Raw genomic sequence first — 24786 nt, forward strand, 5'->3', positions numbered from 1 at the left:
ATTGTAATATGGAAAAAGTATCCAAAGAGCCACGTAGAATTGCGTCAAGGAGAGAATCGATACCCAAACGAAGGAAAGAAAGGGCAAGGAGCAGCAAGCTGAAAGCCACAAGAGCAATAGCGGGCTGGAGGCCATAAAAAGGCTAAGTGTGAGAAGTTGTCAAAGTGCAGCTCCGTGACCCCCCTCTCCAGCTGGCCGTGGCTGGAGAGCGAGGACACAAGCACAGCCCAGGGACGGTGCTTGTGAAGATCAGTGGCAGGACAGTTTGGGTCCAGACAGCCATGACAGTGATGAAGGCAAAGCAAATACAATGTTCCTAAGGAAATGACCTCGGGCAATCAAAGAAAATAAATGTGTTCTACCAGCCTCTGGAGAGCAAAAAGACACAAGGAACCTAACTCAGGAAAACCAGGGCATTCCCTTAAAACTGCAAGGTTGCTGGTTGTTACAAAGTGTTGAAAATAAAAAGTGTGTCCTTTAAGTGAATTTAGCTGGTTGTAATGTGAAAATACCCCTACCCACCGAGCATGCATAGTTATTATGAGTGTATTATGCTTTTAATTCAAAGCAAGAATAAAAGTAGCCAATAGATGCTTATTGTGAAATTATGAGCCGCTGATGATAATTAGTCGATTTTTGTAAAATATAAAAGCTGACAACATGTAAGTCAAGGTGTGTCAGCTTTGCGCAGTTCCCACCAAGCACAGATCTCTGCGCAGACACGAAATAAACAAAACATCTCCTCGACTCTGTGTGTGGCTCGGCTCGTTGCACACTGGGTGGAGAGCCCAGATTAGGGACAACAACGGGACCACAACAAACCAAGGGGGCCAAACGCGCTGAGGGGGCCAAACCGCACTGGTGGCCGTGACATGCCCGCAAGGGGGATCTTTGCACTTGGGAAGACGTGAGGGCTCCATGCTGGCGGTGCTGTCGTAACCCCCCAGGCAAAGGCGCGGAAGCCGGCCCAGCGATCCCCGCCGCCATTAGGGGGAGCCGCGGGCCCTTCCCCTCAGCACTGCCGGGCACGTGACCCCAGGGCGGCCTGTGCGGACGCATGCGTGGTGCGCGCGGCCCGGCGGCGCCTGCGCGCTGGGGCGGGGCGGGCTGAGGTGGCGGCGGCCGCGGGCTCCGTCGGTCACCGGCGCCCTGCGGGCCCCGTCGGTCACCGGCGCCCTGCGGGCCAGCCCCGCCGTCGCTCCCTCCTCCTCCTCCGCCTCTTCCTCCTCCTCCTCCTCGCCGCCGCAGCTGGCGCTGCTCGTCATGCAGCCGTGCGGCGGCGAGGAGGCGGCGGCGGCGGCCGGGGCGGCGGGGGGGGTGCTGCCGTTGCCGGGAGCCGACCCGCCGCCCGGTAGCGGCGGCCTCATGTTATTCTACGAGCTGGGGGGGGCCGGCGACGGCGAGGCCGAGGCGGGGGAGGAGGCCGAGGCGGCGGGCGGGGAGAGCACGGCCAGCCCGGAGGAGGTGGAGGAGGAGGAGGTGGCGTCGACGGCGGTGGCGGCGGCAGCGGCTTCGAGCGGCGAAGCGGCGGCGGCGGGCGGCGGCTGCAAGAGCTGCACCTACCAGGGCTGCAGCGAGACCACCACGCAAGTGGTGAAGCAGCGCAAGCCTTGGATGTGCAAGCGGCACCGCAACAAGATTTACAAGGACAAGTACAAGCGCAAGAAGAGCGACCAGGCCCTGGGGGGCGGCGGGGCGGCCGCCGCGGGGGGCGGCCCGCGGGCGGAGGTGAGGCACCCCGGGGCCGGGGGTGGGGTGGGCCTCAGCTGGGGCCTCGTCGGGTGCTGGAGTCGGTGGGCAGCCCGGCTGCCCTGTGGTCCCCTGGGAGTAGGGGCTTCCCGAGGAGAGTCGGTTTCTGTCAGAGGGAACGGGAGCGTTCCTCCCAGAGGGAAGGACGGAATCTTTGGTAGTTCTAGAGCTCGCTCTTCCTCTGGTGCCAGAACAGACCCCGTTACTTTATTCTTCTGTGATACGAATTTTAGCAAATTACAACTGTGCCAAAAGATTCCGGGAGAAAAATTCTTGCTAAAAGAGAAGACTCTGGGGAGACCTTATAGCAGCTTTCCAGTATCTGAAGGGGGCCTACAAGAAAGCTGGAGAGGAACTTTTTACAAGGGCATGTAGTGATAGGGCGAGGGGTAATGGCTTCAAGCTGGAAGTGGGTAGGTCTAGATTAGATATTAGGAAGAAACTTTTCACTATGTGGGTCATGAGACACTGGAACAGGTTGCCCAGAGAAGTTGTGGATGCCCCATCCCTGGAAGCGTTCAAGGCCAGGCTGGATGGGGCTCTGAGCAGCCTGGTCTAGTGGGAGGTGTCCCTGCCCATGGCAGGGGGTTTGGGACTAGATGAACTTTAAGGTCCCTTACAATCTAAACCATTCTATGATTCTATAAAAGACATTTCGCTGTGCAGCCTGTGTTTATTACACAGGAGGAAAGATTAAACTATAGATCTGAGAGAGAAGTTGGTCATCTTGCCCAGCTGGTACTGAAATGTGGGGTTTTAAAGCCGCAAAGGCCGTTGGGCGTCAGATTTATATTGTATATAAAAATCAGTTGTGTGGGTTCTTCAAGATACTTGCTAATTTTTTTGTTTTAAATGGCAGTTAAATATCCAGACCACTAATAGTTTATACTTTCGTAAACTTATTTTTATTGTTTAAATGGGGAAATATTGTCAGTGATAGAACTGATGCTGACGTTTAACTTTTTCGATAACTTTTTTCCTACGGTTTGTGACTCAGCTGGGTTGACACAGTTTCTGATGGTCGCTTGTACGGAGTTAGCTTTTAAGTTCTTGTATTTAGATGAGGAAGAAACAGAGAAACGGTTTTACTTTTGAAGGTGAGGACTAGTTTGTGCTTGAAGGGACAAATATAAAATAGCAGTTGCCAAAAGAAAAAAATCTTACCAGGCGTTCCTGCTAAAAGCAACCCTTTTTTTGTCAGCACAGCTGTCTCTGGAGTCGTGTGTCTGGGAACTGATCAAACTGCAAACTAACCATCAAAAAAGCTTCCTTTTTCTGCTTTTCTTCATATAAATATAATAGTAACTCTGCTGTGTCTCGCACCAAAGAATCTTCTTTTGTCTAGGTGAAAAAGTTGCCATGAAGCTGGTGCGTAAGAAAAAGGCAAGTGTACTTGATGCTGCTAGGGATAGGCTGGCCTCTAAGTTGTTTCCTTCCTGCATGAAAAGGTGTAGCATGCTTGTTTCCAAGTGAAAAGTTGTGTACTTTTATCATCCTTGTTGCCATTCTGTGAACCTTCTCTAGTTCCAGTAGCTTCTTCTCTTTTAGATGAGAGACAGAAACTGCACACAGTATTCAAGATGTGGGTGAATTCTAAACTTACATACCAGCATGATTTCCTCTCTTCTCTCTTCCTGTCCTAATAACTCATCATGCTCAGTTCATGATGCGTCTACCCAAATACTTGTGCTAGTTCAGAAGACGGGATGGTATGGGAGGAGGGTGAAATTGCTGCATTTCGTGTAGTGATGGGTTAAGACTTTCTGATCTATAAGATGAAGTAGTGATTATTGCATGTTGAAAGAGAGTGGGCTTTCTTTTCCCACTTTCTGCAAGTGCAGGTTGCTTTGAATGTTATGAAATTAAGGCCTGAACTTGCAGAAGAAAGCAGAATATTTAGTGTTAAACTTTGTGTGGTTTTTTGCAGTGGTGTCTATCAAGGCCCCACAAGATACTGTCATCTTGTGGGATCAGAGTTAGATTCCTAATAGAAGTTTCATTTTTCACTTCTGTGGACAGGATTGAAGTGAAAGATACTGGGATACTTTGTTGTTGCTTGAATTCTTTCAGGTAAATGTAAGTGTCGGAATGTCATTAACTATCCATAGTAACCTGGTTAGTTTTGCAGTTTAGAAGACTAACTCGGTTGCATTGCTTCACTGTGACTGATGAAATAGTGAAAATAATGTGGAAAGAAGAGGTCATTTCTAGAGTAGATAGGTTTCCATTCTTGTGCTGTTATTTTCCTTTGCAGATTAATGAGGCAAACATTCTTTACTCCTGGGACTTTTTGTTGTGAAAAGTAAATTATTATTGTATCAGGGTTTGTAGTCTCACTTCTCTATTATTTTTTTTTCTTTCATGTGCAGGATGGTGTTGAAGGTTCAGTTTCTGTTACAAAACAAAGAACAGGATCCATTGGGGATCGCCCAGCAAGACCTACTCTTTTGGAACAAGTGTTGAATAAGAAGAGGCTGGTAAGTTTTCTTTTCTTAGAGGTTTTGAACTCAAACAAAGGGAGTGTAACAATGTTGAACTGTCACCATTGTGACAGTTTAATGATTGTACACTACCTGTGCATATTCTCAAATTTGAAATACACTGCAGAGCAGATGTGTGTCTCAGCCTCAGTGTGAAGAATACTAAGATGACTAAATTTAATGATCACTGCTGTGTTAACTGAAATTAAGTATATAGACGTGGTTATTTCTTTAGGGTAAATAGTCCTTATAGTATAACTGAGATGTTTTTAACTTGTTAAACCAACTTTTCTGTAAACCTTCAGACAGAACAATGCATGGACTTTAGGTCTGATGTAAGCTTTAGTAATTGTGGTGTGTTTTAAAAGTTGTGGACTTACCATATCACATTTAAAATTGCGTATATATTCGTTGATACAGCAAACTGTGTAAGCAAACAGTATGACTTGTAGTATTTGTAGACTGCATGAACAGCGTGTGTTGCAAGTTATGGAACACTTTTGTTGCTCCTTTAACTATATTTAAAGAATTAAGCCCAATGAAGGGAAATAATTCAGTACATACTGTTCCTTCGGCTTCTCCATTACAACTTTTTATGTTCTTGGTTGTTACAGTCTCCTTTCTCCAAAAGCTAACAGGACTGTTTGGCTGTTTTCTCTGTTAGCTATGCAAAGCAATTTAATGGTCCTCATTAAAGTGCCGCAGTCCTTGGTCAGAAATTTGAAAAGTCTTTAAAGAAACATCATATCAGTCTTAAGTATACAGTTACATAGATTTATTTTCTTGAATTCTTTCTCAATAATAGCACCTATTTAATGATTATTTCTAAAACTTGGAGGGGTATCTGTAGCTCTTCGGTTTTTACAAGAAAAAGGTAATGAACTCTGGAGTTTATTTTTTACGTTATCTGTTGTTCTTCATGCCCTGCTTTACTGAATTGTTGTCCCCTTTCTGGGCTGTTTTTGTTCATGTGGCTTTTAATTAAATTTGAAAGGTGTCTTATTAATGAAACATTTTTTCTAGAAATAAAGCAACCAGGAAGCTCCTAAAATAATAGATGTTGAGAGTTTTTGCACAGAGTTATGTCAAGGCTCTTCAAGAATTGAGGTTTCCTTGCAGTATTCTGGGGAAGTGAGATTCAGATTCTCCTTGATCTGGTTTTTGCTTCTGTCTATCTGCTCTGACTAAGTTTCTATCACTCGGCATTATTTCTTCCATAATTTCTTCTTTGTTTTGTGCATATCTACACAACACAAGGTCTGAGGGATATGTGGTGACCCAGAAAGATTTCTCATGGCCTGTTGCATCCAGGGCTATTCCATATCTTATGTTCCTGCATGTGAAAGTTACTGCATGTCACTGGTAGCTGCCTGCAGGTTTATCATTTAGAAGTGCCAAGTCCTTTGTGCTTTCTCCTAAGTTTCTTGCATGTGGTTAATCTCCGTGAGAAGAGGCTTTTGTGGTGGCCCGTGTGTGCCTGGATGTGCAGCTTGCACTGGATAAAGGTACAGAAAGCTATAGCGAGGGACTGAGAAGCAGCAAGCTGTGAATGGAGAGCCTGAAGCACTTTAATGTCATAGAACAGCAGCAGATGAAGAACTTAGTGCAGAACTACCCTGTGCAATGAAGTGACTTGATGAAGCTGATGTACAGTAAGGAAAGGGTGGCTGTGCATCTCTTCAGTGAGCCTGTTTGTTATTAGTAACTGCCTTCAGTGGCTGATTCACTTATCTTCTCTGTTCAGTGCTGGTGTAGGTGTGAGTTACATGCAGAATGCTTGTTTTCAATTATAATCTCTGCAGAATTGCCCCTAATAGCATAAAGTTCTAGACCCTGTCCTGGAAGTTGCTGGTCCTTTTGAACGTAAATCTGGATTAAAGAGTTGCAGTACCTCTTTGGTTGCATCAGTGAAGTGACCATGCATAATGAGCAAGGAGTCAGGGAATTGATTCAGCTGAAAAATAACCTTTTTCCTGTGTTAATTTTTGGAAGGATCCATTCACAACCTCACTTGCCATTTGACCTTCCAAACACTTGTGCTGCCACCGTGCAGGAATGAGGGCGAACAGCCAGAGTTGGATCACAGACTGCAACTGTTCAGGCCGGGAGCCAGATGCAAATAGTTTTAGATACTTCTGTCTTTTTGACTGAAGGCAGAGAATTTTTTAACTTACTTCTTGTGGCTGGACTGCTGTTTTGAAATGTTGGGAAATTATTGAACACTTGGTGAACATAGAATCATAAAGTATCTCAAGCTGGAAGGGACCCATAAGAGTCATTGAGTCCAACTCCCTGTTCCTCGCAGGACTGCCTAAAACTAAACCATAGTTTAGGATTTTTTAGGACTTTAGACTTTAGGACTAAGAGCATCATCCAGGTGCTTGAACTCTGACAGGCACTTGAGCTTTGTTGTAGAATTATAGTACTTTATTTATTTATTGTAGTATTTTTGAGCTATTTGGAGTGGGAAATGCAGAAATTGGCTCAAAACTAAAGCACAATTGAAAAATGTTTTCAATATGTCAGTAGATTACTCCTATTTGCTATCTTTATCCTTTTTGCGATACCGTATATTCTTTACATTCTGAATCTGCTTTCAGGATGTGTATTAATGCTGCTTCTGGTTACCTGCTGATGTCCTGAAATAGCGTCTAGATGGTTTTTGTGAGCGTATTTGTAATTCTTCAGCATGTAATTCACCTCTCATTTATATTGGTGTAACTGGTTTTATGGTTAATTTCTTCACAGTAGCTTGTATGGGGCTGTGTTCTGGGTTCGTGGTTAAAACAGTGTTGATAACACAGCGATGTTTTAGTTATTGCTGAACAGTGCTTCCTCCTACTGGAGAGGGAATGAGCGAGAGGCTGTGTGATGCTTTGTTGCCTACCGGCGTTAAACCACAACAATGGGTAATGTGCAAGTTGATTTAACGGAAATACATAATATAAACATGATCACTATGGTAGCTATTTAATATATGTGAGTTCTTTAAAGTAAAGTTCACTTTCTTTTTCTTGCAGTCCCTACTCAGAAGTCCAGAAGTAGTGCAATTTCTACAGAAACAGCAGCAACTGTTAAGTCAGCAGGCTTTGGAACAGAGGCAGCAACAGTTTCAAGGAGCACCTGGGTAATCAGAACAGATCGATGACCCACAGATGAGTCTGGTGCTGAAGGAGGAATAGGATGTGTATTTTATACAAATACAAAGAATGTCAATGTTTAAAGGAAAAGTAAAGTTGCTGCTGTTACGTATTTTACTTGTCTCTTGTTTGCACTTTTGAGGTGTTGAGCTGCTTGGGTGTGTGCAAACTTGTAAGCGAATCTGGAGGAGTCTATTTTTGATTATTTTTAAAACTTCATTTTATGTTTAATTTTTTAATAGAAATTTGTTTATATTAGTAATGTTTAGCTGTACACCCTTTTCCTACCAAAGTCTTCCACTGAATTAACATTTTTCTATATAAGGATTTACTGTTAAACAAGTCACTCTTTGATGACAATCATTGAAGGAAGTCAGTTACTTTCTATGGAAGTTGTGAAATAAAGTCCTGAATTTGAGCCAGTCCAGTGGCATGACCTAACAGCAATTGCTCAGGGATATGAGAAAATGATGTCCAGTAGAATCTTGCACTAAAGGCAAAGACAACGTGCCATCAAGAAGTCAATCCAGTGGCTCAGAAAAGTGCAAATCAGGTGATCCTCCTGATATATATTCATTACCTGCAAGTTGAGTATGTTTGAAATGCTTCATTGTTTGTGCAAAGCATGTAAAAGAGTTTGCGTTTAAAAGTTCCAAAAGAGATAAATGGTAAAATGCTTTAGAGAAGAATTAGGTGGAACGTATGCAACTGAGAGTTGGTCCTTGTCCTATGGATTTATTTGTAAGGACCACCCTCTTATACACGAAATATAACTTAATTACAGATGAGAATATCACTCATTTTTAAGTGACTAGATTAAATTTTAAAGCTTTTAACTCATAATCACAAATGCATCCAAAAACTAAAATGTAATTGTGCATTTTTTTCCTTTATGTAGTCTTTTTCTTCTAAAAAAAAAAAAAATAGTCAAAATTCTTCTATTAAGGCAACTGATACCTAATCAGCTCTAGTGCTGGACTTCTCAGGTTTTCAGCCAATTCAGATGAAGTTGCAACTGATTGGGGTAAGAATCCAAGCACTGTATTATGTAAGTGTCGAATCCTGTGTTTTGTTTTTAAAACAAAGTTTTGTATTAAACCGCATTTCCAGACAGAGGTTATCTGAATGGTGTAGGTGCTTATTAAAGTACTACTTTGATACTGCAGCAGTTTGATTCACTGAATAATATCTTTTCAGGAGTATTTGTTAGTCCTATGAATTGTTATAAGCTGTGCTTTGTGTATGTATAGAACTTGTTAAGTAGGGATTTATTGTATAAGTTGTTCTTTACAAAAGGAATCAAAAAAACTTTGTATCAACAGTTCTGGACCAATAAGTGTTTGAGTAAAATCTTTGGTTTTCTTTAAAAAACAAAGCCAAAGCCTGTTCTTTTTTGTTTTGTTTAATTTGTATGGGTTTTTTTCTTTACTAATATGGCTAGCTCTGACTCGGTGGCATTAAAACTTTTGTGTTACAAGGATCTTGTTATAGAAAGTTAATTTAGCCTTAAGTAAGACCAGATTACTCTTTTCATTGTGTCAGAACATATGTGAAAATGTAACGGGCCAAAATTGTAGAATAAAATATTTGCTTTTGTTTTAAATGGTCAGCTTATGAAAGCATTTAGGTGAACAGATCTGATTAAAGTTTTTATAAAAAAACCAAACCAAACCCCCAGGGTAGAAAAGAGGCACAGGGAGTCTTTGTTAAGACAGTGCTGAACGACTTTGTTACCTCAAAACAAAAGAAACTTGCTGAAGATGTGCAGAGAGATGTTCAGCTGAGCGCAGCTGGGCTGTCCTGTGTTTCACAGAATCACAGAACAGTAGGGTTGGAAGGGACCTCTGGAGATCATCTAGTCCAACCCCCCTGCCAGAGCAGGGTCACCCAGAGCAGGCTGCACAGGAACGCGTCCAGGCGGGGTTTGAATGTCTCCAGAGACAGAGACTCCACCACCTCTCTGGGCAGCCTGTGCCAGTGCTCTGCCGCCCCCAAAGTAAGGAAGTTTTTCTGGTAGTCTGTGATAGCAGCTGTGCTGTTCAGCCAGAGCATCGGATGGGGATTCCCAAGGCATGTGTGAACCCTGCACTGTCTGTGTGGCTCTAAGACTATTCTGTCTTCCACTCCCTTGGTTCTGGTATTGCAGAACAAAATCTGAATTTTAGGAAGATTAAAACCTAATTTCTGCGAAGGTACATTCTTACTGTATCTCTTCTTCCTTGAGCAGTTTGAGACGTGCACAGCTGCAAGTCTCGTCTTCCCACTAATGCCAGTCTGGTCCACAGCGAGAGCTTCTGCCATAGGGCAGCGTTGTGGCTCATTAATGGCCTGTCAGGATCAGCGCTGCTTCCTTCAAAAGTTACGCTGAACCATCCTCTTCAGATTTACCGCAGGACAGTGAAGGATGCGTATACTTTATAACATACAGATTTTATGCTGTATTAATTTTCAGTCCATTTTATAGTGTCTGGCATCCCATTCTGCTGGAAGTGTTGCCTCATCCCATTACTCAGTGAAATCACTGCTTCCTCTTCCCAAAGACTGACTTGTATGAATAAAGGCTTTCTAAATGCCCTGCTTCCCAGAGTCACTGGTTACCAGACTGAGACCTGCAGCTTTCCAGAGCCAATCTCTTTCAAAGAGAAAAATAGAAGACAACAAGGGAAAGCGCTCTTAAATCAGAAATATCTTTATTAACAGTAAAACACAAGACGTGAATAATCCCTTTTACAATAGAATAATTCCAGCCAAAGGAAATGGAGTGTGTTAAAAAGTGTATTGTTCAAACGTCAGACTAAATATGTTGACTTCCGAATGCCTCAAACCAAATGCAGCGGGAGGAATGCTTGTGAAAATGTCCACTTGATTAGCAGTTGTTCCATCTTTTTTGATACGACAGAGCATGGGATAGAGTACCCTGGGGCTGAGCGGAGGACTCTGCGCTGCCCCCATCTCTCAGACTCTTGGCACTAAGTACGCCTGAGATTTTTCATTCTCAAGAGGCAAGAGTCCAAAGAGCGTTCTTTATACAGCAATTTACACTGTTTTACAGAATATCACTGACTGTGAATAATACTTTCTTCTGGGTGGTGCAGACGTTTTGCCTCGATTCTGATGGAAAAGAGAAGGCAGAATTGTTCATAGACAGAAGTGACGCTACTGAATCTATGTATGATTCACGGCTCTTTTCTGCGCCAGCCTGCGATAGCTCATACTTAACACAAAAAAAACCCCACACCTCGCTCAAACCCACCATTTTGTCCCCTCGACTGCATAGAACCTTTTGGCTTCGTTGATCCACACAAAAAGGCCTGTTTCTTCACTTTCTTGTCTCGCTTCTCATCCCAATTTATATCACAGAGGCGATACTGAAATGAGGGATGAAATTGCAAATTTTCTGCAGAAAGTATGCTGTGGTACATTTAACTTGTAGTTAAAAAGTGTTATAAATAATTTAAAAACTCCAATTGCTTGAGTGAGCAAAGAAAATTCATGTGAATGTGCATTACCTCTGCTCATCATTATGTTTGTTCCCTTGCTCTCTTGTTTGCAAAGCTTCTCATGGCCGTAACTGAATTAATAAGATTTAAGACACACTTGAGCATCAGAAAAACACTTTGAAACACTTTGATGTGCTCCCTACTGTGAAAGTGCAAGGGGTCAGACTTTACCAAGTTTTTTTCTAGCTTTTCTTTGCTGATGAGGTCTGTATTTAAAATTATTAACTGGTTGGTCTATTCCTTCCTATGCTATTCATACGCAATATTATTTGAATACTAACACGGAATACAAAATAGCAGCATCCATGGATAATAAAAACACTACGACTGAAGATCTAAAAACTGTTCACAATTAGCTGCAAATGTTCACATTGGCTATGATGGGAGAGTAGCTGACTCCGGAGGACGTAGTGGTTATGTCTACCTTGCATTAGAGACGTGGCCTGCAAATTAGACTCGTTATCTGTACGGGCAACCGAGTTTGCAAGCATGGCCCAGGTGCAAGTGGAGGTGTCCTCTTGATAGGACTCTCACACGTCTCACCTCCCTGGCAGGAAAGTGTGGCATCAATATGGCAATACAGCATAAGGCACACCTGGGCAAGCTGTTTGGAAAGCCCTGGGGGGAACAAGTAACAGGATCCTGGCTGCTCCTGGCCACTCCGGAGCTTCCTGTGAGTAGATGATGGGTACAAACCCAAAGCTGTGTGTTGTGCTGGTGCCCAGCACGCATAAGCGTCTCTCTGCACTAGATACACAAAGCGGTTTCTCTCTGCTGAACAGACTCGATGCCCGCTCAGGCTTTCTGTACCTTGCAGTAAGGTACTCCCAGAGCTGCCGTTAGGAAGAAGCCCTGTTTCAGGGACTGCAATGAAGCCTCCATGTTGAGAAGCTTTCTATTCACAGACCTAGTCTCATATAATCTCTCTTCCCGCTGCAAGATGCGACCAACTCTATTTTTTCGATGGTGACCCGACCTCTTAGTCGCTCTCAGGGGAGGCCACTTGTCTGTGCTTAGTTCCTGTTACAAATGTTATTCCGTAGTCAGGAGCCCCTGTGAAGGCTCCTGCTGATTCCATCTTCCTTTGGGCACTGCAATTTCCCACCTATGCGTGAAGTGAGTTGCTTTGTTGCAATTCCCAGGTAGACGCTATATAATCGGTGTCTTTCAGTTGTGCAGTTTCTGTTGGGACTGCAGTTTAATTTGGGGAGCACACACTGGATGTGCTTCTAGTGTCCTTAAATGATGGTCTTGATGGTTAGTTTGGATGTGAATGTAAAAAGCTCTAGTGAACACAATGGCTGCCCAAGCACGTACTGCCTTCACACCTCCTGTGATGACCATTGAGCATATCTGGTCATATGCTCCCTCCTCCCCAGTCCCTTCATCCTCTCAATGCACCTCTGGCTGCAGAAACCAACCATGAACTAGAAGTCCTCTAAAAATCTTCTCAGCCCCATTGGTAGAGTTTCCACTCACCCAGAAGGGTTTGGTTGGTTTCAGAGGTTCAAGAGCCTGCTCTCCAGGCTTCTCCAGAGCAAGGAGCTCTCGCTTTTGGCTTGGCAAGCACATGGGACATGTTACATTCAGTACATTTCTGATGATACAAATCTGCGTTCTGGGCAGCACCTCTCAACTTTGAAAAACGGTATTTAATTACTCTACCCTATGACTCATTAATCTTTCTTTATTGTGTTTGGTTTTGGTTTTACTGTTACATTATGGGGAGCCAGGGGGAGAGGTGAATAATACAGAGGATGAAACGTTTCTTTCCTATGTTGAGTGCCATGTGGTGCTCAAGTATGCCCGAAAGCTACAGCTTTCAGCTATAGCTGCACTAGAGAAGTCTCTAATGAGCCAAAAAAATTGGCCATATACTTGAGACCCCTTCAGAGTTACTAAATTCGATCAAGCTTCTTTATAAATCATTTCCATCCAGCCAAGAAACAGATAGTCTCTGCCTGAGCTGCCCCTGCAGATCCAGCTGTTTGTGCAGCTCCTCAGTCGCTGGTGATGAGACTTTCTGATTCGTAGAACTTATAGGCAAAGGTGAGTGTTGTAAGCCAGGAAGAACAAGGGCAGACTAGATAAAGTTACAGTCACAAATGCCCGATTTTCTCCATTTCAAGAGTTGTGGGGTGGAGATGATGTTTACAGTGAGAGATGTTTGCAGTGCTGATTATATACTGAGGGAACATTAATACCTCGTCCCTCTGTCCTGCACTGAGCTCATGCAGCAATAGCTGAGGATAAACATGCTTCGTCCTGAAGCTGCCTCTACTAACAGAGAGCTCCCGCCTGTGGCAGCCAGCTATCATTGAATCTCTGCACAGACCCACAGAATAATGTGAATCGGAAGGGATCTCTGCAGGGCATCAAGCCTGACGCCCTACACAAGGCAGGGACCACTTGGAGAAGGCTGCTCAGGGCGGTGGAAGTCGTGACGCTGTACCTGCTGGACACAGGGAAGGCATTTCCTCAACTCCAGTTGCCATAACCCAGGGCCACAGTTCCCCTTCACGTTGCTGATACATTATCCTTCTGCCTGAGCGCAGCAAAACATGAAATGCTCGTGAGGAGAAAAGACGCTCTTGGGGCAGGCTCTGATGGGGAGGCAACGCACGTGCGGCGCTTCTGAATGCTGCAGCCATTGCTGGAGCCCCATCAGCAGTTACATGCGAGGGTATGGGACCGAGCCACCAGAGCAGCAGTGCCACTGAATGGCTCCATGGAGTCGGCGTGCCAGATGTGCTTCCGTCACCTCTGGATGCAAATGGCACATTAATACTGATGCTGCTGACAAACTGGCAGCAATTAAGCAGTCGTCTTCTCTCGGCTACTTAACAGAAAAACAAGCGGTTGACGTACCATGAGGAATGTGCTTTATGCCACCGCCTGATCAAACTCCCCACCACTGCCTGCTGATGTGTGGTACTTCTCCACAGAAACTTCCAAGAGGGTTCGAATTGTTGATGGCTTAAAAAAAAACATTTTAAAAAATTTGCCTTCAACTAAGTAGTCTTGCTGTAAGTGGTTTTAAATCTCTCAGGAAGCCTATCTCCAAAGCTTGAGTATTAATGAGTGCATTTAAAGGCTTTAAATTGACTACGGGTTGATAGGTTCATGAAGACCTTTCAGCAGAAAACATCTCCTTCCAAAATGAGGAGACATTAAAGTGAGATATAAAGCTACACTGCTGTAAATTATGAGAAACCTGAATTTCTAAGTGATCTCAAATCACATAGCAGAGAAGCCTGTAAGAGAGACCTAGTTAAAAAAGAAAGGGAAATAAATGGTTTATTTGCCTTACTTTTTAGCACTGCATCGGGGCAGGGATCATCTTCCTATTTGCTCGCTTGCCTCCTGCACTGTTACCACTTCTCCCTCGTGACGTGAGCTCTCCCCTTCTCTTGGGAAGGAGCTGCCAGCTGCTGCGTGTTTGCACAGCATCTCATACAATGGACTAAGCCCCCAGTGGCCACCAAAATAGGAAAGAGTTCACGCGGTGATACCAGCCGCCCCAAGCGCTAACGACTCTGAGATGGCTGTTGGCGTTGATCGCTCAGAATCATAGAATCACAGAATAGTTTGGGTTGGAAGGGGCCTTTAAAAGTCATCTATTCCAACCCCCCTGCAATGAGCAGGGACATCTTCAACTAGATCAGGTTGCCCAGAGGCCCGTCCAGGCTGACCTTGAATGTTTCTAGGGATGGGGCATCTACCACCTCGCTGGCACCTCTCTGGGCAGTCAGGTGCTTTGATCAAACAGTTTTATTTGCTGAAATTAATCTCATCCTGTTGCACATATTTTAAACAGGTCAGGAGAATCATTCTCCAAAAATGCTTCTTTACTTACTAGTAAGGGAATATTAAGGTGACTACCTTTAATGAGATGCAAGTATGGACTGCACTGAAGCCAAATCCTATTTGTATGAGGACTGCTGTAAAAGTAGACATACAGGAAAGGAAAAAATTGCTCTGAATTTACCAATTTCCATTTAAACAACACAGACGCTTCCTGAGCAAGCATCATGACTAGGCAGGGAAAGCCACCACACCTTCCCCAGGGCCCACCTCACCTACTTTTGGATATGCCCAGGGTAGCAGTCCATGTTTGAGCTAGTGACCCTGAGCTCCCCTTATACTCAACAGGAAGACATAAGAACGCTCAGAGCGCAGTGTATTTCACGTCCTTGAAATACCTGCCTTATGATGAAATGAATGATGCCCCAGAAGAACCTGCTTCTCTTCACTGGTCATCTGATTTTCATCTGCAGCATTGGTAGGAAACTGGGTTCTGGAGATGCCCAAGAGCAGATGCACCTCAGAACGTCCCCCTTTGCTCTCCGCGAGGAAGATGACAATGCTGGGAATGTCTAAAAGCAAACCCCTAGGCTTTGCTCTGTATTAGGTGGGAAGGAAGTTTCAGCCTAAAAGGCAAGGAAGAATCTAGGATAAAGGACAGAGCTAGATCCGGGACAGGAGAGGTGATTTTCTCTGTTCTCAGCTGCTAAGAAAGCAAAGGGATGAGCAACATGAAAAGCACAGAGAAATTACTGGAGAAAGGGTGCAATAAACCTGCTAAAAAACGTGTTATCTGTACCTCGGTACAGTGACACTGATGACAGAGAGAGCAGAGAGCTGAGGAAAACGTCTTTTTCCAAACTGATGTCTCTCAAGTCTGCTAAACAGTAAATGGCACACCTGGAATTTCTGTGTAACATTATTATTGGATTCCATTGCTACGGGAGACTGTAAAGCCTTTCCTATCCCACAGTGACACTGCTGACGTCAAACGGTGACAGAATAGGGTTCTTTGCATTTACAAATTTCCTGTATGACTTGCTATTACTGCTCAAACTTAACAAAAGTTTATCCTCTGTGTCCTACTAATTCTGCAGGGAGCTGAAGATGCATTCAAACGAAGTAACCCTGCTAGTTTACTGATTCTTCTCCTCGTAATTACCACCCCATAATAGGTATTACGCAGCATCTAAGTATTACATAGCATCTAAAACACAGGGAAAGTCTTTCCAGTGAATGCTATTTGAATTGAATATGTGATGTAGTTGAAGATTTCAGGCATCCTCTTCTAATTATGCAGTAAAATATGTAGCACCAGATATTGTGTGAGAAGTAAAGACACATCCTATAAAACATTTTTTTTTTCCTTGTGATACTTCTGGTGTGTTCTAAGGAGGAATGAGATTGGAGAAGTTATCACTCTTTCTGACCCTTGAAGCAAAACAATTTTCGGTGGACTGTTACACCTGGAAAGAAACAATCGTCTACCCTTTCAGCAAGGTAACGGAGACCATCCAAACGTAATGAGAGTTTCAGCTCCCTCCTCAGAACAGGTTACCAAGTGAACAGCATTTTGTAAGGCTAGCTCTGCGGTTGAGATTATGGGCAACGCGTTTCCCCATGTACAGAAGGACCACAGACAGGGAGCTTTTAAAAAAGGTTCTGCACAAAGACCCACTCTTTGCTTGATCGCGGCTTACGCTACCTCACCATCCTCTGCAGGCAAGGCAAAAGCACTGCAAATGATGAAGCCCGTAGTATCGAAGACGAGGAACCATCCATGGGGATGTACGGAGCGACTGGCGGGGAAGCCCTCTCTCTCAAACCCAGCTGCAGTCAGACTGCGAGGACTGGCCCAGCGCAGGGGGTGGACGTGGCTGGCTCCCACCTCCTTCTCTTTGCATCCTGGGAGCGTGGGGCTTCCTGTTCCCAGTATGGAAACTATGCCAAGATGAACCATAAGTAATTATTCGGTTCTTCAATGCGCACTTCATTTCCCTTTTTTGAATCACAGTTCAAGTCCCTTTTGACGTACCCTTGGTATCAGCACAGTAGTCTAACTACAGACAGTCCTAACTTTAAAACAAACTACATCAATACTGTATAATGGATAGGATTCAGTTTACATGCCAGATACATATGCAAGTATGTATGTACTTTGCAAAAAAGCACTGGAAGTTAGTTAGTTTTTAACTTATAGGCATATATTTCAAATTTTCTTTTTTTTTTTTCTTTTTTTCTTAGGAGCTTTTTGCATTTCAGTGCAGCGGTACCGTACGCTACTGACTTAGCAGTATCAGACTACTTGGATATGTCCATAATGCTCTGATAAGGCTCCAGTGCCGAACGCGTCCCGAGGGCTCTCTCCTCCTGACAAATCCTAAGGGAGACAGGGGTGCTTCAGCTCCTCGAAGGATCTGTTGTCCCATCGTGCTTTGCAGCAGGGAGACAGACTGGAATTGCAGTTTAGTCCTTCAGTTCACTGGATAAAAGTCATCTCTATGCATAAGTCCTGTGCACCACCTAAGGTCCTCTTTTAGACCTGGAATTAGGATGTAAAACGGATATAAATGGTGCAGAGATCTGATTTTGGTTGCCTGCAGAGGGGTGAATTTCACCTACTAGGAACAGCTACAGCCACGTTTCTGAATCCACATGGAAGTGCTCAGAATTCGCACCATTTACTGGCTTGGCTGGGGAATGAAGATGCTTACAGGAAATGTTTGACACTTTTGCAGGAATTTGGCTTATTTTGTACTAGAGAACAGATATGCTACACCTGAATTTCTAAACTTATTGTACTGGCATCAGAATAACTAGAAACCACAAAACGTAGCATGAAAAAAACAAAAAGGAGACTATGTATAGATATATTTACATCTACATACATCTACATATAGAAGCTTCTGTTCACTGGAGATCCTATAAGCCACTGCCTGCAATAGCATCCATCCTAAGGGAATTCTAGAGATGATTCTTAAGAGACCGAGGAGATGGGGTTATGAGGTGAGCCCATCTGTGTCAGCACCTTATCCAGCCATTGCAATGGTCCATGCAGGTGGATCTCGATCCAGCAGGGCGTGCTTGTAACATCTTGGCGATGATACTCTGCTCCCCAGCCCTATAAAAGCACCAAAAGGACCAAGAAGTGAGGATTTTTTTTTTTAAAAGAAGAGATATTAAGTCACAACTCCAGTGCTGACAGTCTAACACAAACTACAGGCAGTCCATCACCCAGCCTCCCAAGGTTTAATGCTTTGTCCTAGGGATAATTTTCTCTAGTAACTTTGCTCCTTTTTAAGGTCATTGTTGCCACAGTTATCAGGGATGCTACACTATTAAATTAAAAAGGCTCAGTCACACTTCCAGGTGCTGGGACCAACTGGCATGGAAAGGCCTGTTTCCAAGCTTGGCTGGCTGCGAGCAGCCCATGGGGAACGGTCCCTGCTGTTCGCACCCCGGAGACGTGCCCAGGAAAGTCTGCCAGCCTGCTGTCTGGCACAGACGAAAAGCAGGCCAGGCCCTGTCATAACACTTTAACAGGAACTGGGAATGATCCTGGGCACTGTTTCCTTTCTTGGTAGAGATGTATCCTACGAGCCTGAGAAGTTCTAGGTATTTATCTGAACCTCTGGAAACTTCCAGCAAGGTTCCTATGTACCATACCTAACCTATGTATAGACATTTTTTATAGGTTTTCTATCCTTGGACATATCCTCTTTTCCCATGGGAGTTCCTGGCTGCCTGCTGTGGGAAGTCCTGCAGTAATTTCTCCAGCTCTTTCAGGGAGATAAGGGATATGGAGTCTCTAACAGAAGATGGGGATGCAGTGCTGGCAGGGAGAAAAGAGAACCAGAAGTCCCTGCGCCTCAAGCGGGCACGGTGCCTGCTTGTTAAGGCAGACACTGTGATTTCACAGCAACACAAGACGTCCGAGTCGCAGCCCAAAGTCTCACAGCTAAGCGGCTGTCTCCCTGCCAGAACTCAACTTGGATTTCCATGCAAAATACGGTCCCACCGCAGGATGAGGATCTTCATTTGCGGGCTGCCGGTCAGAGAAGCTGAGCTTCACCGATCGTTGTCCTAGTCAGGGGGGTTGATATTATTGTCACGAAAAAAGGACATGGATGTATATTACGACTGATGCCTGACAAAGACATCTAAATTGTAGAGTGCTGAACACCTCAGACAACTGAGGCTGCTACAACCCACTCCTCTAGAACGATCAGCTGCAAAACTAGGATCAACACCAAAACTAGGTGCCATAATAAGTGGTCTGGATAAAACCCACTTCTACTTAATGAAGAAAAGGGGGAAGAAAGCAGAAACCCAAAGAGTACTTTTAATCAGGCAGCATTTTTCTGACCTGCAGAGCATTTATCAGGCTAGGCAGGGCCTGTGTTCACAGGCACCTCAGATTTATGTTCTGGAAACGTTTGCATAAAATGCCACTCTCTAAACCAGTGCAGTCAGGCTTGAGTTTGTGAAGCCTTCAGTACTCAGCTGCAGTGGAGATACACAGCTAGAAGGGCAAGTGCCAGAGGAGTTGGTGTGCCTCTGCTGACTGGCAAAAGCCGGAGGAATAGGAATTACAGGTTGCAAGTGCAACCTGCCCAATTTGGAGGCATCTAGCAGCGTGTGTCGGTGGCTGGCCATCTCCCTCTGCTGGCAACTCCCAGACACTCACCGGCTGCCCGTGCTGGAGCTGCCAGCTGGGGAAATGCCAGGGGGGCAGGACCCCCTGTGCCCCCCGTACATCACTCCTGGGACGCAGGTAGCCTCCTTCTTCCGCGGGGCTGAAATGAACTCAGAGGTGGAGCAGTCTTAGTGAGGGAATAAAAATGAGAACAGCTTGCAAAGCTGTTATGGTGCTCTGCACAGAAGGTGGGAAGATGATACTGATACCCTCACAGGGAGTCGTCCCTTCCAGCACCGAGAAGACCAGCCAAGGGGTCCTGCTGCTCCTGCCAGCCCTTCCCACCTCCTGTGGGCCACAGCTCTCTCCAGACCAGCATGCAGCCACGTCCCAGAGCACTGAGCTGCCTCGTGCTGGGGAGCACAGCCAAGTCTGCTGGGCTGTCCCCTCGGCCCTGAGACCTGGGAAAATGTGGGAGGGCGGGCGCTGGGTTCAGACCCGGCCTTAGAGGAACTCTTCTTCTCTCCACTTGGTGCTTCAGCTGCCTCATCTGTGGAGAGGGGACAACAGCCATCCTGGTCTGGCTATCAGCAGCACTAAGCGGATGAAAATCGCGGTCTGCTCTCACTGATGATACACTCACATTGGCCTGAGAGCTGAGCTCCTCCCAGCTGCTCCGTGGGCACACGAAGGGTATCAGAGGGGACAGGACCTTCACTTCCCTTGGCCCATGTCCTGCCTCCAGATGAAGGTACAGTCCTGGTAAGTTTCTCATGTCTTGGTCCTTACCCATCCCTGCCTCCCAGCTCAAGCACTGGAGGGGTAGGAGGCAGGGTCTCCAGCCCTTTGGCTCTGCTTGCCCTGTGGGCTGTAGGTGACCAGCATCATCTGGTCACAAATCAGGGGAGAAGCTGCAGGACTGCCCTGCACCTGGGGGCTCCTGGTGTGTGGCTCTGACAGACAACACGCTCCTCTGTGCACTGTATATCCAACACCCAGGGGCTCTCCTGTCCCCGGACTGAACACACTGGGGCTCACGCTTTGGGAGAGAAATAATCTGAGAACACTTTAGTACAGGAAAGGGCTTTTACAGGCCAGGAAGGAAGAACGTAGATGAGATTTGCATAGCTATTTTCCAAAGGTCATGGGAAAGGGTTCAAAATAACTCCTTGCACTGGTCTTCTGGTGCCTGAGGCACTATAGTGGCTGCTATTGTTTCAACAAAGCAAGGTGATAATATGGCAGCAGCGCTACTGAGTGCATCAACACCACCATTTTTGCTGCCATGCTGGGCATGGAGGCAGATAACACATCAAAGAGACTACCCCTGAGTTGCTGAGATAATGAAAATATTGCATAACTGGCTACACTGCCTTTATAAACAACATGCCCATTCATGTCTTCCATTAAAGAAAATTCTGTTTGTTGGGTTTCTTGCTTTCTTTCTTTCCCCTAATGCTTGCGTGTGAACAAGATGTCAGTTCCTTCCCAAGAAAACAGCAACAGCATGGTCACGGGCAGAGAGATTTTGGCTTGGACTCTTGGGAAAAATTACAGGGCCCTCTTAATGCTCTCAGAGGGTTAAGAAGATGGGTCCCCAAGGATTGCTGGAAAGAGTCAGAACTAGAAAGGTGTGTGGGACTCAAAACTCATCTGCTTTGAAGAACACAGGGGAACTGGGCTTGAGCCTCAAGCACTTTTGCAGTATCTTAAATGTGAATTCAATCAGCTTGATTCAGTCATTTGTATAGAACCAAATCTGCAAGACAAACGGACGTACTCAAGCCACTTCTTATGGTACCTAGCAGGACCAACTTGCTTCTGATGGTACAACTTCTCTAGTTTGCAGGCTGAACACTGCTGCCAGCTCTCCCCAGCAGCTCTATAGGAAGTCACTCTAGTGCATCTGTAAACAGTCTTGAAATACTTGCCATTCTCTGGGGTTTAGACACTAGCTACAATAGGCACCTAAGTAAATCCTAAGAGCTAAAAGGAGTCAAGAGATTTCATTCTGGTGAGGAGGCCATTCAGAAGATTTAAGAAACACCCACAAAGACTGACACATCACACACAGAGCAGTCAGACCGCAAAGTTCAGATATGAAAGATATGGAAACAGTAATGGCTTTTGTGGTCTCCAGTCTCTTCCAAATAACAGGTCAGATGTTCTTTTGGGTTTTGTATTCTGCTTTCCAGAAGCCCTTCTGGTAGTGTGGCTGGCCAGAGTACATGTCATCAGAAATTAGGACAATCTCTTGCCAGGGATCAGACAGGTGGCAAACAACAACAACTCCCAGCAAGCTCAGTGAGGGCTGAAGGAGGACCCAGTGTTTCTTGACTGAGACCATGTATACCAGTCTATAGTAATGGTGAGACTGTAAATTAGTCCAGACACATAAGGACATTCTTTTCAGATCTGTGGCACTACCAAGCTCTATTGCAAACCAGTAACGATAGGAGAGATCACAACCACCTAAGATATGTGCTGCAACATTCACACATTGCTAAGCCCCTCTAAGCTGAGCTCTTTATGCAATCAACAGGGGAACATCACCATTCAGTCTCTGCTAATTTTCCACAAAAAGCATATGGAATACCTGATGTTTGGAATCTAAGAAATTTCCAGGTTGACCACAAAAGCTACTGATTCTAAGCACCTAGAAGCTTAAGGCGATACTGGAAAACAGGCAGTCTGAATTGCTATTTGCAAGATGGGTGTCTAAATCTCCACTTGCGAAGGATTTGATGGGGTCTAGTTCAGCACCAAAGCTAGTAAGTGATGGGATTTGCCTTTTCAGAAACGCAAGAGAAAACAAAGAATGCTTACTTTAACAAAGCTCATTCGAATAGTACACATCTTGGTCAGCTCATACACCACTTCAAAACCATGATTGACTGACTGGGCAAGCAGCTGGGCGAAGAGCTGGTTGTTGAAGATCTTGAGGCTGCAGCCACTGGGGATCTTGCAGACGGTGGCTGGGTGGAAACCATGCTGATAGTTACAGTTGCGGCTTTGCACAAAAATACTGCTGTCACTGACACATTCAGCATAAACTTCCCCACCGACATAGTAAAGATGAACACCTTGAAAAAGGAAAAAAACCACTTGTATTATTTCTCCATTGTTCACTACACACTTTATACTAGTAATTTTTTAATTGTTTTACTGGTGTGGGCATACAAGCCCAGGACCATTCCAAGCACTCATTCCCTATACATTGACTTTTAAAAATAGTATCTGTGTCCCTATCCATATATCTGTCCAATGGACCCACCAATTTTAAGATGAAATTGTCATAAATGCTATTTGGAGGTACTGGTCTAGCAGAAAAAAGTCTGGGCACGTGATGTTCTGCCTTGTTTCTCAGTGAAGGTTGGTTTACTTCTTTAACCCACCAGCATAGTACTTCATGATGCACACACGCACATACACACACACATAAACGTCAAACATATGTCAACCATGTACAAAGCATGGATCAAAACTGTCAAAGAACTGACAAATCTGTTATGCATTACACATTTAAATCTATTTTCACTGGTGAGCACATGCACGCTGACCAAGACCCACTTCACTGCACGCTAATTTTTTACTACAGGATCCTGTCTCATGCAGTTCAAACACAGCATGGTGTGTACTTTTAAAATAGCTTTTCTGTATTTTGTTTTATACATCACATCAGAACCATGTATTTGCATTTACGTGATGTGACTTACTCATCAGATCCTGTTCAAAGCGACCTTTAGCAAGAAAATGACTAGTTTCCTTCTGGACTTTTCAGTGCCTGAGTGACTTACCAACACTAACTCTTAAATTTTTACCATGCCTTGGGGAAATGAAGATGGAAGCATTTCTATCCATTCAAAGAGTATGGTCCCCCCAGGATGTGTCTGCTTGCATTAAAAATACACCTAAATTGGTGAGAGAATTCATCTTAGCCCAACTCAGCAACCTTAAAGCTAGGGACCTTGGGTAAGCTAATTGTGTAGATGCCTTCTCTAGTTGATAGATGATGAGACCAGATGATTCACTCCATCTGCTACAGAGTGCAGGCTCGGCTCACAGACAGCTCAAACTGCTGGAATCCGGTGCAGGTGCTGAAAAGGCTCTCGTGTTCCCTGCCCCTGCTGCCTCGCACCACACCTGCTTTCATGCTGGCAGCAATGGCTGGGGACTGGGCAGCCATAGAGTGGGGAAGTGAACCAGCTAATAAAATGGAAAAACAAGCAAAACAAAAGAAAAGATTTATTTGCAGTGAGATCTTCATCAGTGGAAGGGTGGCAATGGGGACCCAGACTGCTTAAACGTGAGCATGAAACCACACCCTGAAGGGGGGCGAGTCATCCTGTGAAGTTGCTTAGGCATTCACCCTTCCCATGGCTAGATTAGGTGAAATGAACCCCTCCCACGGCCAAGAGAAGTGGGAGAACTCAGTTCTTTGTTCTCATAAAAACCACCACTAAATAAAAATAAAATCCTCCTCTCTGTTCCCAGGTATGGCATTCAAACCCTTACATACAAATGCACACGTTCACAGAGTCTCAGTGGACTGCCTGGAAAGCTAGTGATAACTATGCTTTAATAATTCTGTTGTAATTAGTTTTATTCCTGCTGTCTTTCATACAAAAAAGACTGGTTACATATTCCCAGCCTGTTGATCATTCTGTGGTCATGACAGCAAGGGGCAGCAGCACATCCTTAGGACAAAACCAGCCTCTAAACAGAAGTGGGAAAGTCTTGGGGAAAAGCAGGTTGAGTGGGAAAAGAATCTGGGAAAAAATGAGCTCTCCCATAGACTTCCAGAGTGACTCAGACAGGAACCTTGAAGTCTGTCTTCAAGCCATCACTTGACTTTTACTTCTATGCACCCACGAGCTCTCAAATTAGATGTGAGTGGCAGGGAGTGTGCCTCAGAGCACAGGCCAGTATTGCACTGGGAACACGGGTGAGATGACAGCTCCATTAGACCAGTCGTCAGCTCCAGTCCAACAGCACCGGACCTCATGGGGTTCTGCAGGTTGTGACTGCTCTTACTTGACCTGTGACTCCTTTCCCTTCTCTGGAAGATGGATAAAAGGGAATGGACTGAAAACACAAAGGTCCTGGCTGACCTTGATGGAGTCCATACAACTTTCTGAAACAAACAGAGTGAGAACACAGGGTAGGGAGAGAAGAATAAGGACGTAAACGTTCACCACATCTCAAATCTTCAGGTGTGGCTACTTATTTAGGGTGACCACACATCTGGGTGCTAAGGTGAAAAGCTTTAAAGTCTCAATTTTAGTATATTGAGTAACCCAACTTCTGAATAAAATTAATGCTTTCAAAGGCATTGCCCAAACTGTGTCCCACAGTAACAAAAACCACCATAGTCACTTCTGAAAGCAGAGGCTACAATTTGCTTTTTCCTTGTGGACTTTTTAAAAGCAATAAATACATCAGTAATGAAATGTCAGTGTATATTTCCATTCTTCTGG

General features: G+C 44.8%; 2 protein-coding genes across 3 annotated transcripts in view; one reads left to right on the forward strand and one right to left on the reverse strand.

The window, feature by feature from the left end:
- Positions 1-1057: 1057 nt before the first annotated feature.
- RFXAP (regulatory factor X associated protein) lies at positions 1058-8849 on the forward strand. The gene is given in 4 exon segments (XM_063332903.1): positions 1058-1099; positions 1102-1728; positions 4119-4226; positions 7250-8849. Coding segments are annotated over 4 exon segments (888 nt in total). The 3' UTR covers positions 7361-8849.
- Positions 8850-10074: 1225 nt separating this feature from the next.
- SMAD9 (SMAD family member 9) overlaps positions 10075-24786 on the reverse strand; it is a 46226-nt gene continuing 31514 nt past the window's right edge. For both annotated transcript variants that reach the window (XM_063332925.1, XM_063332917.1), the window contains exons 6-7: positions 22136-22392; positions 10075-17794 (exon numbers count right to left, since the gene is read on the reverse strand). In XM_063332925.1, the coding sequence (XP_063188995.1) occupies positions 17651-17794; positions 22136-22392 (401 nt within the window). In that variant the 3' untranslated portion in view covers positions 10075-17650. The remainder of the gene's footprint in view (positions 17795-22135; positions 22393-24786) is intronic.

Source organism: Chroicocephalus ridibundus, chromosome 1 (genome assembly GCF_963924245.1).
Source record: "Chroicocephalus ridibundus chromosome 1, bChrRid1.1, whole genome shotgun sequence".
In the NCBI taxonomy this organism is placed as follows: Eukaryota; Metazoa; Chordata; class Aves; order Charadriiformes; family Laridae; genus Chroicocephalus; species Chroicocephalus ridibundus.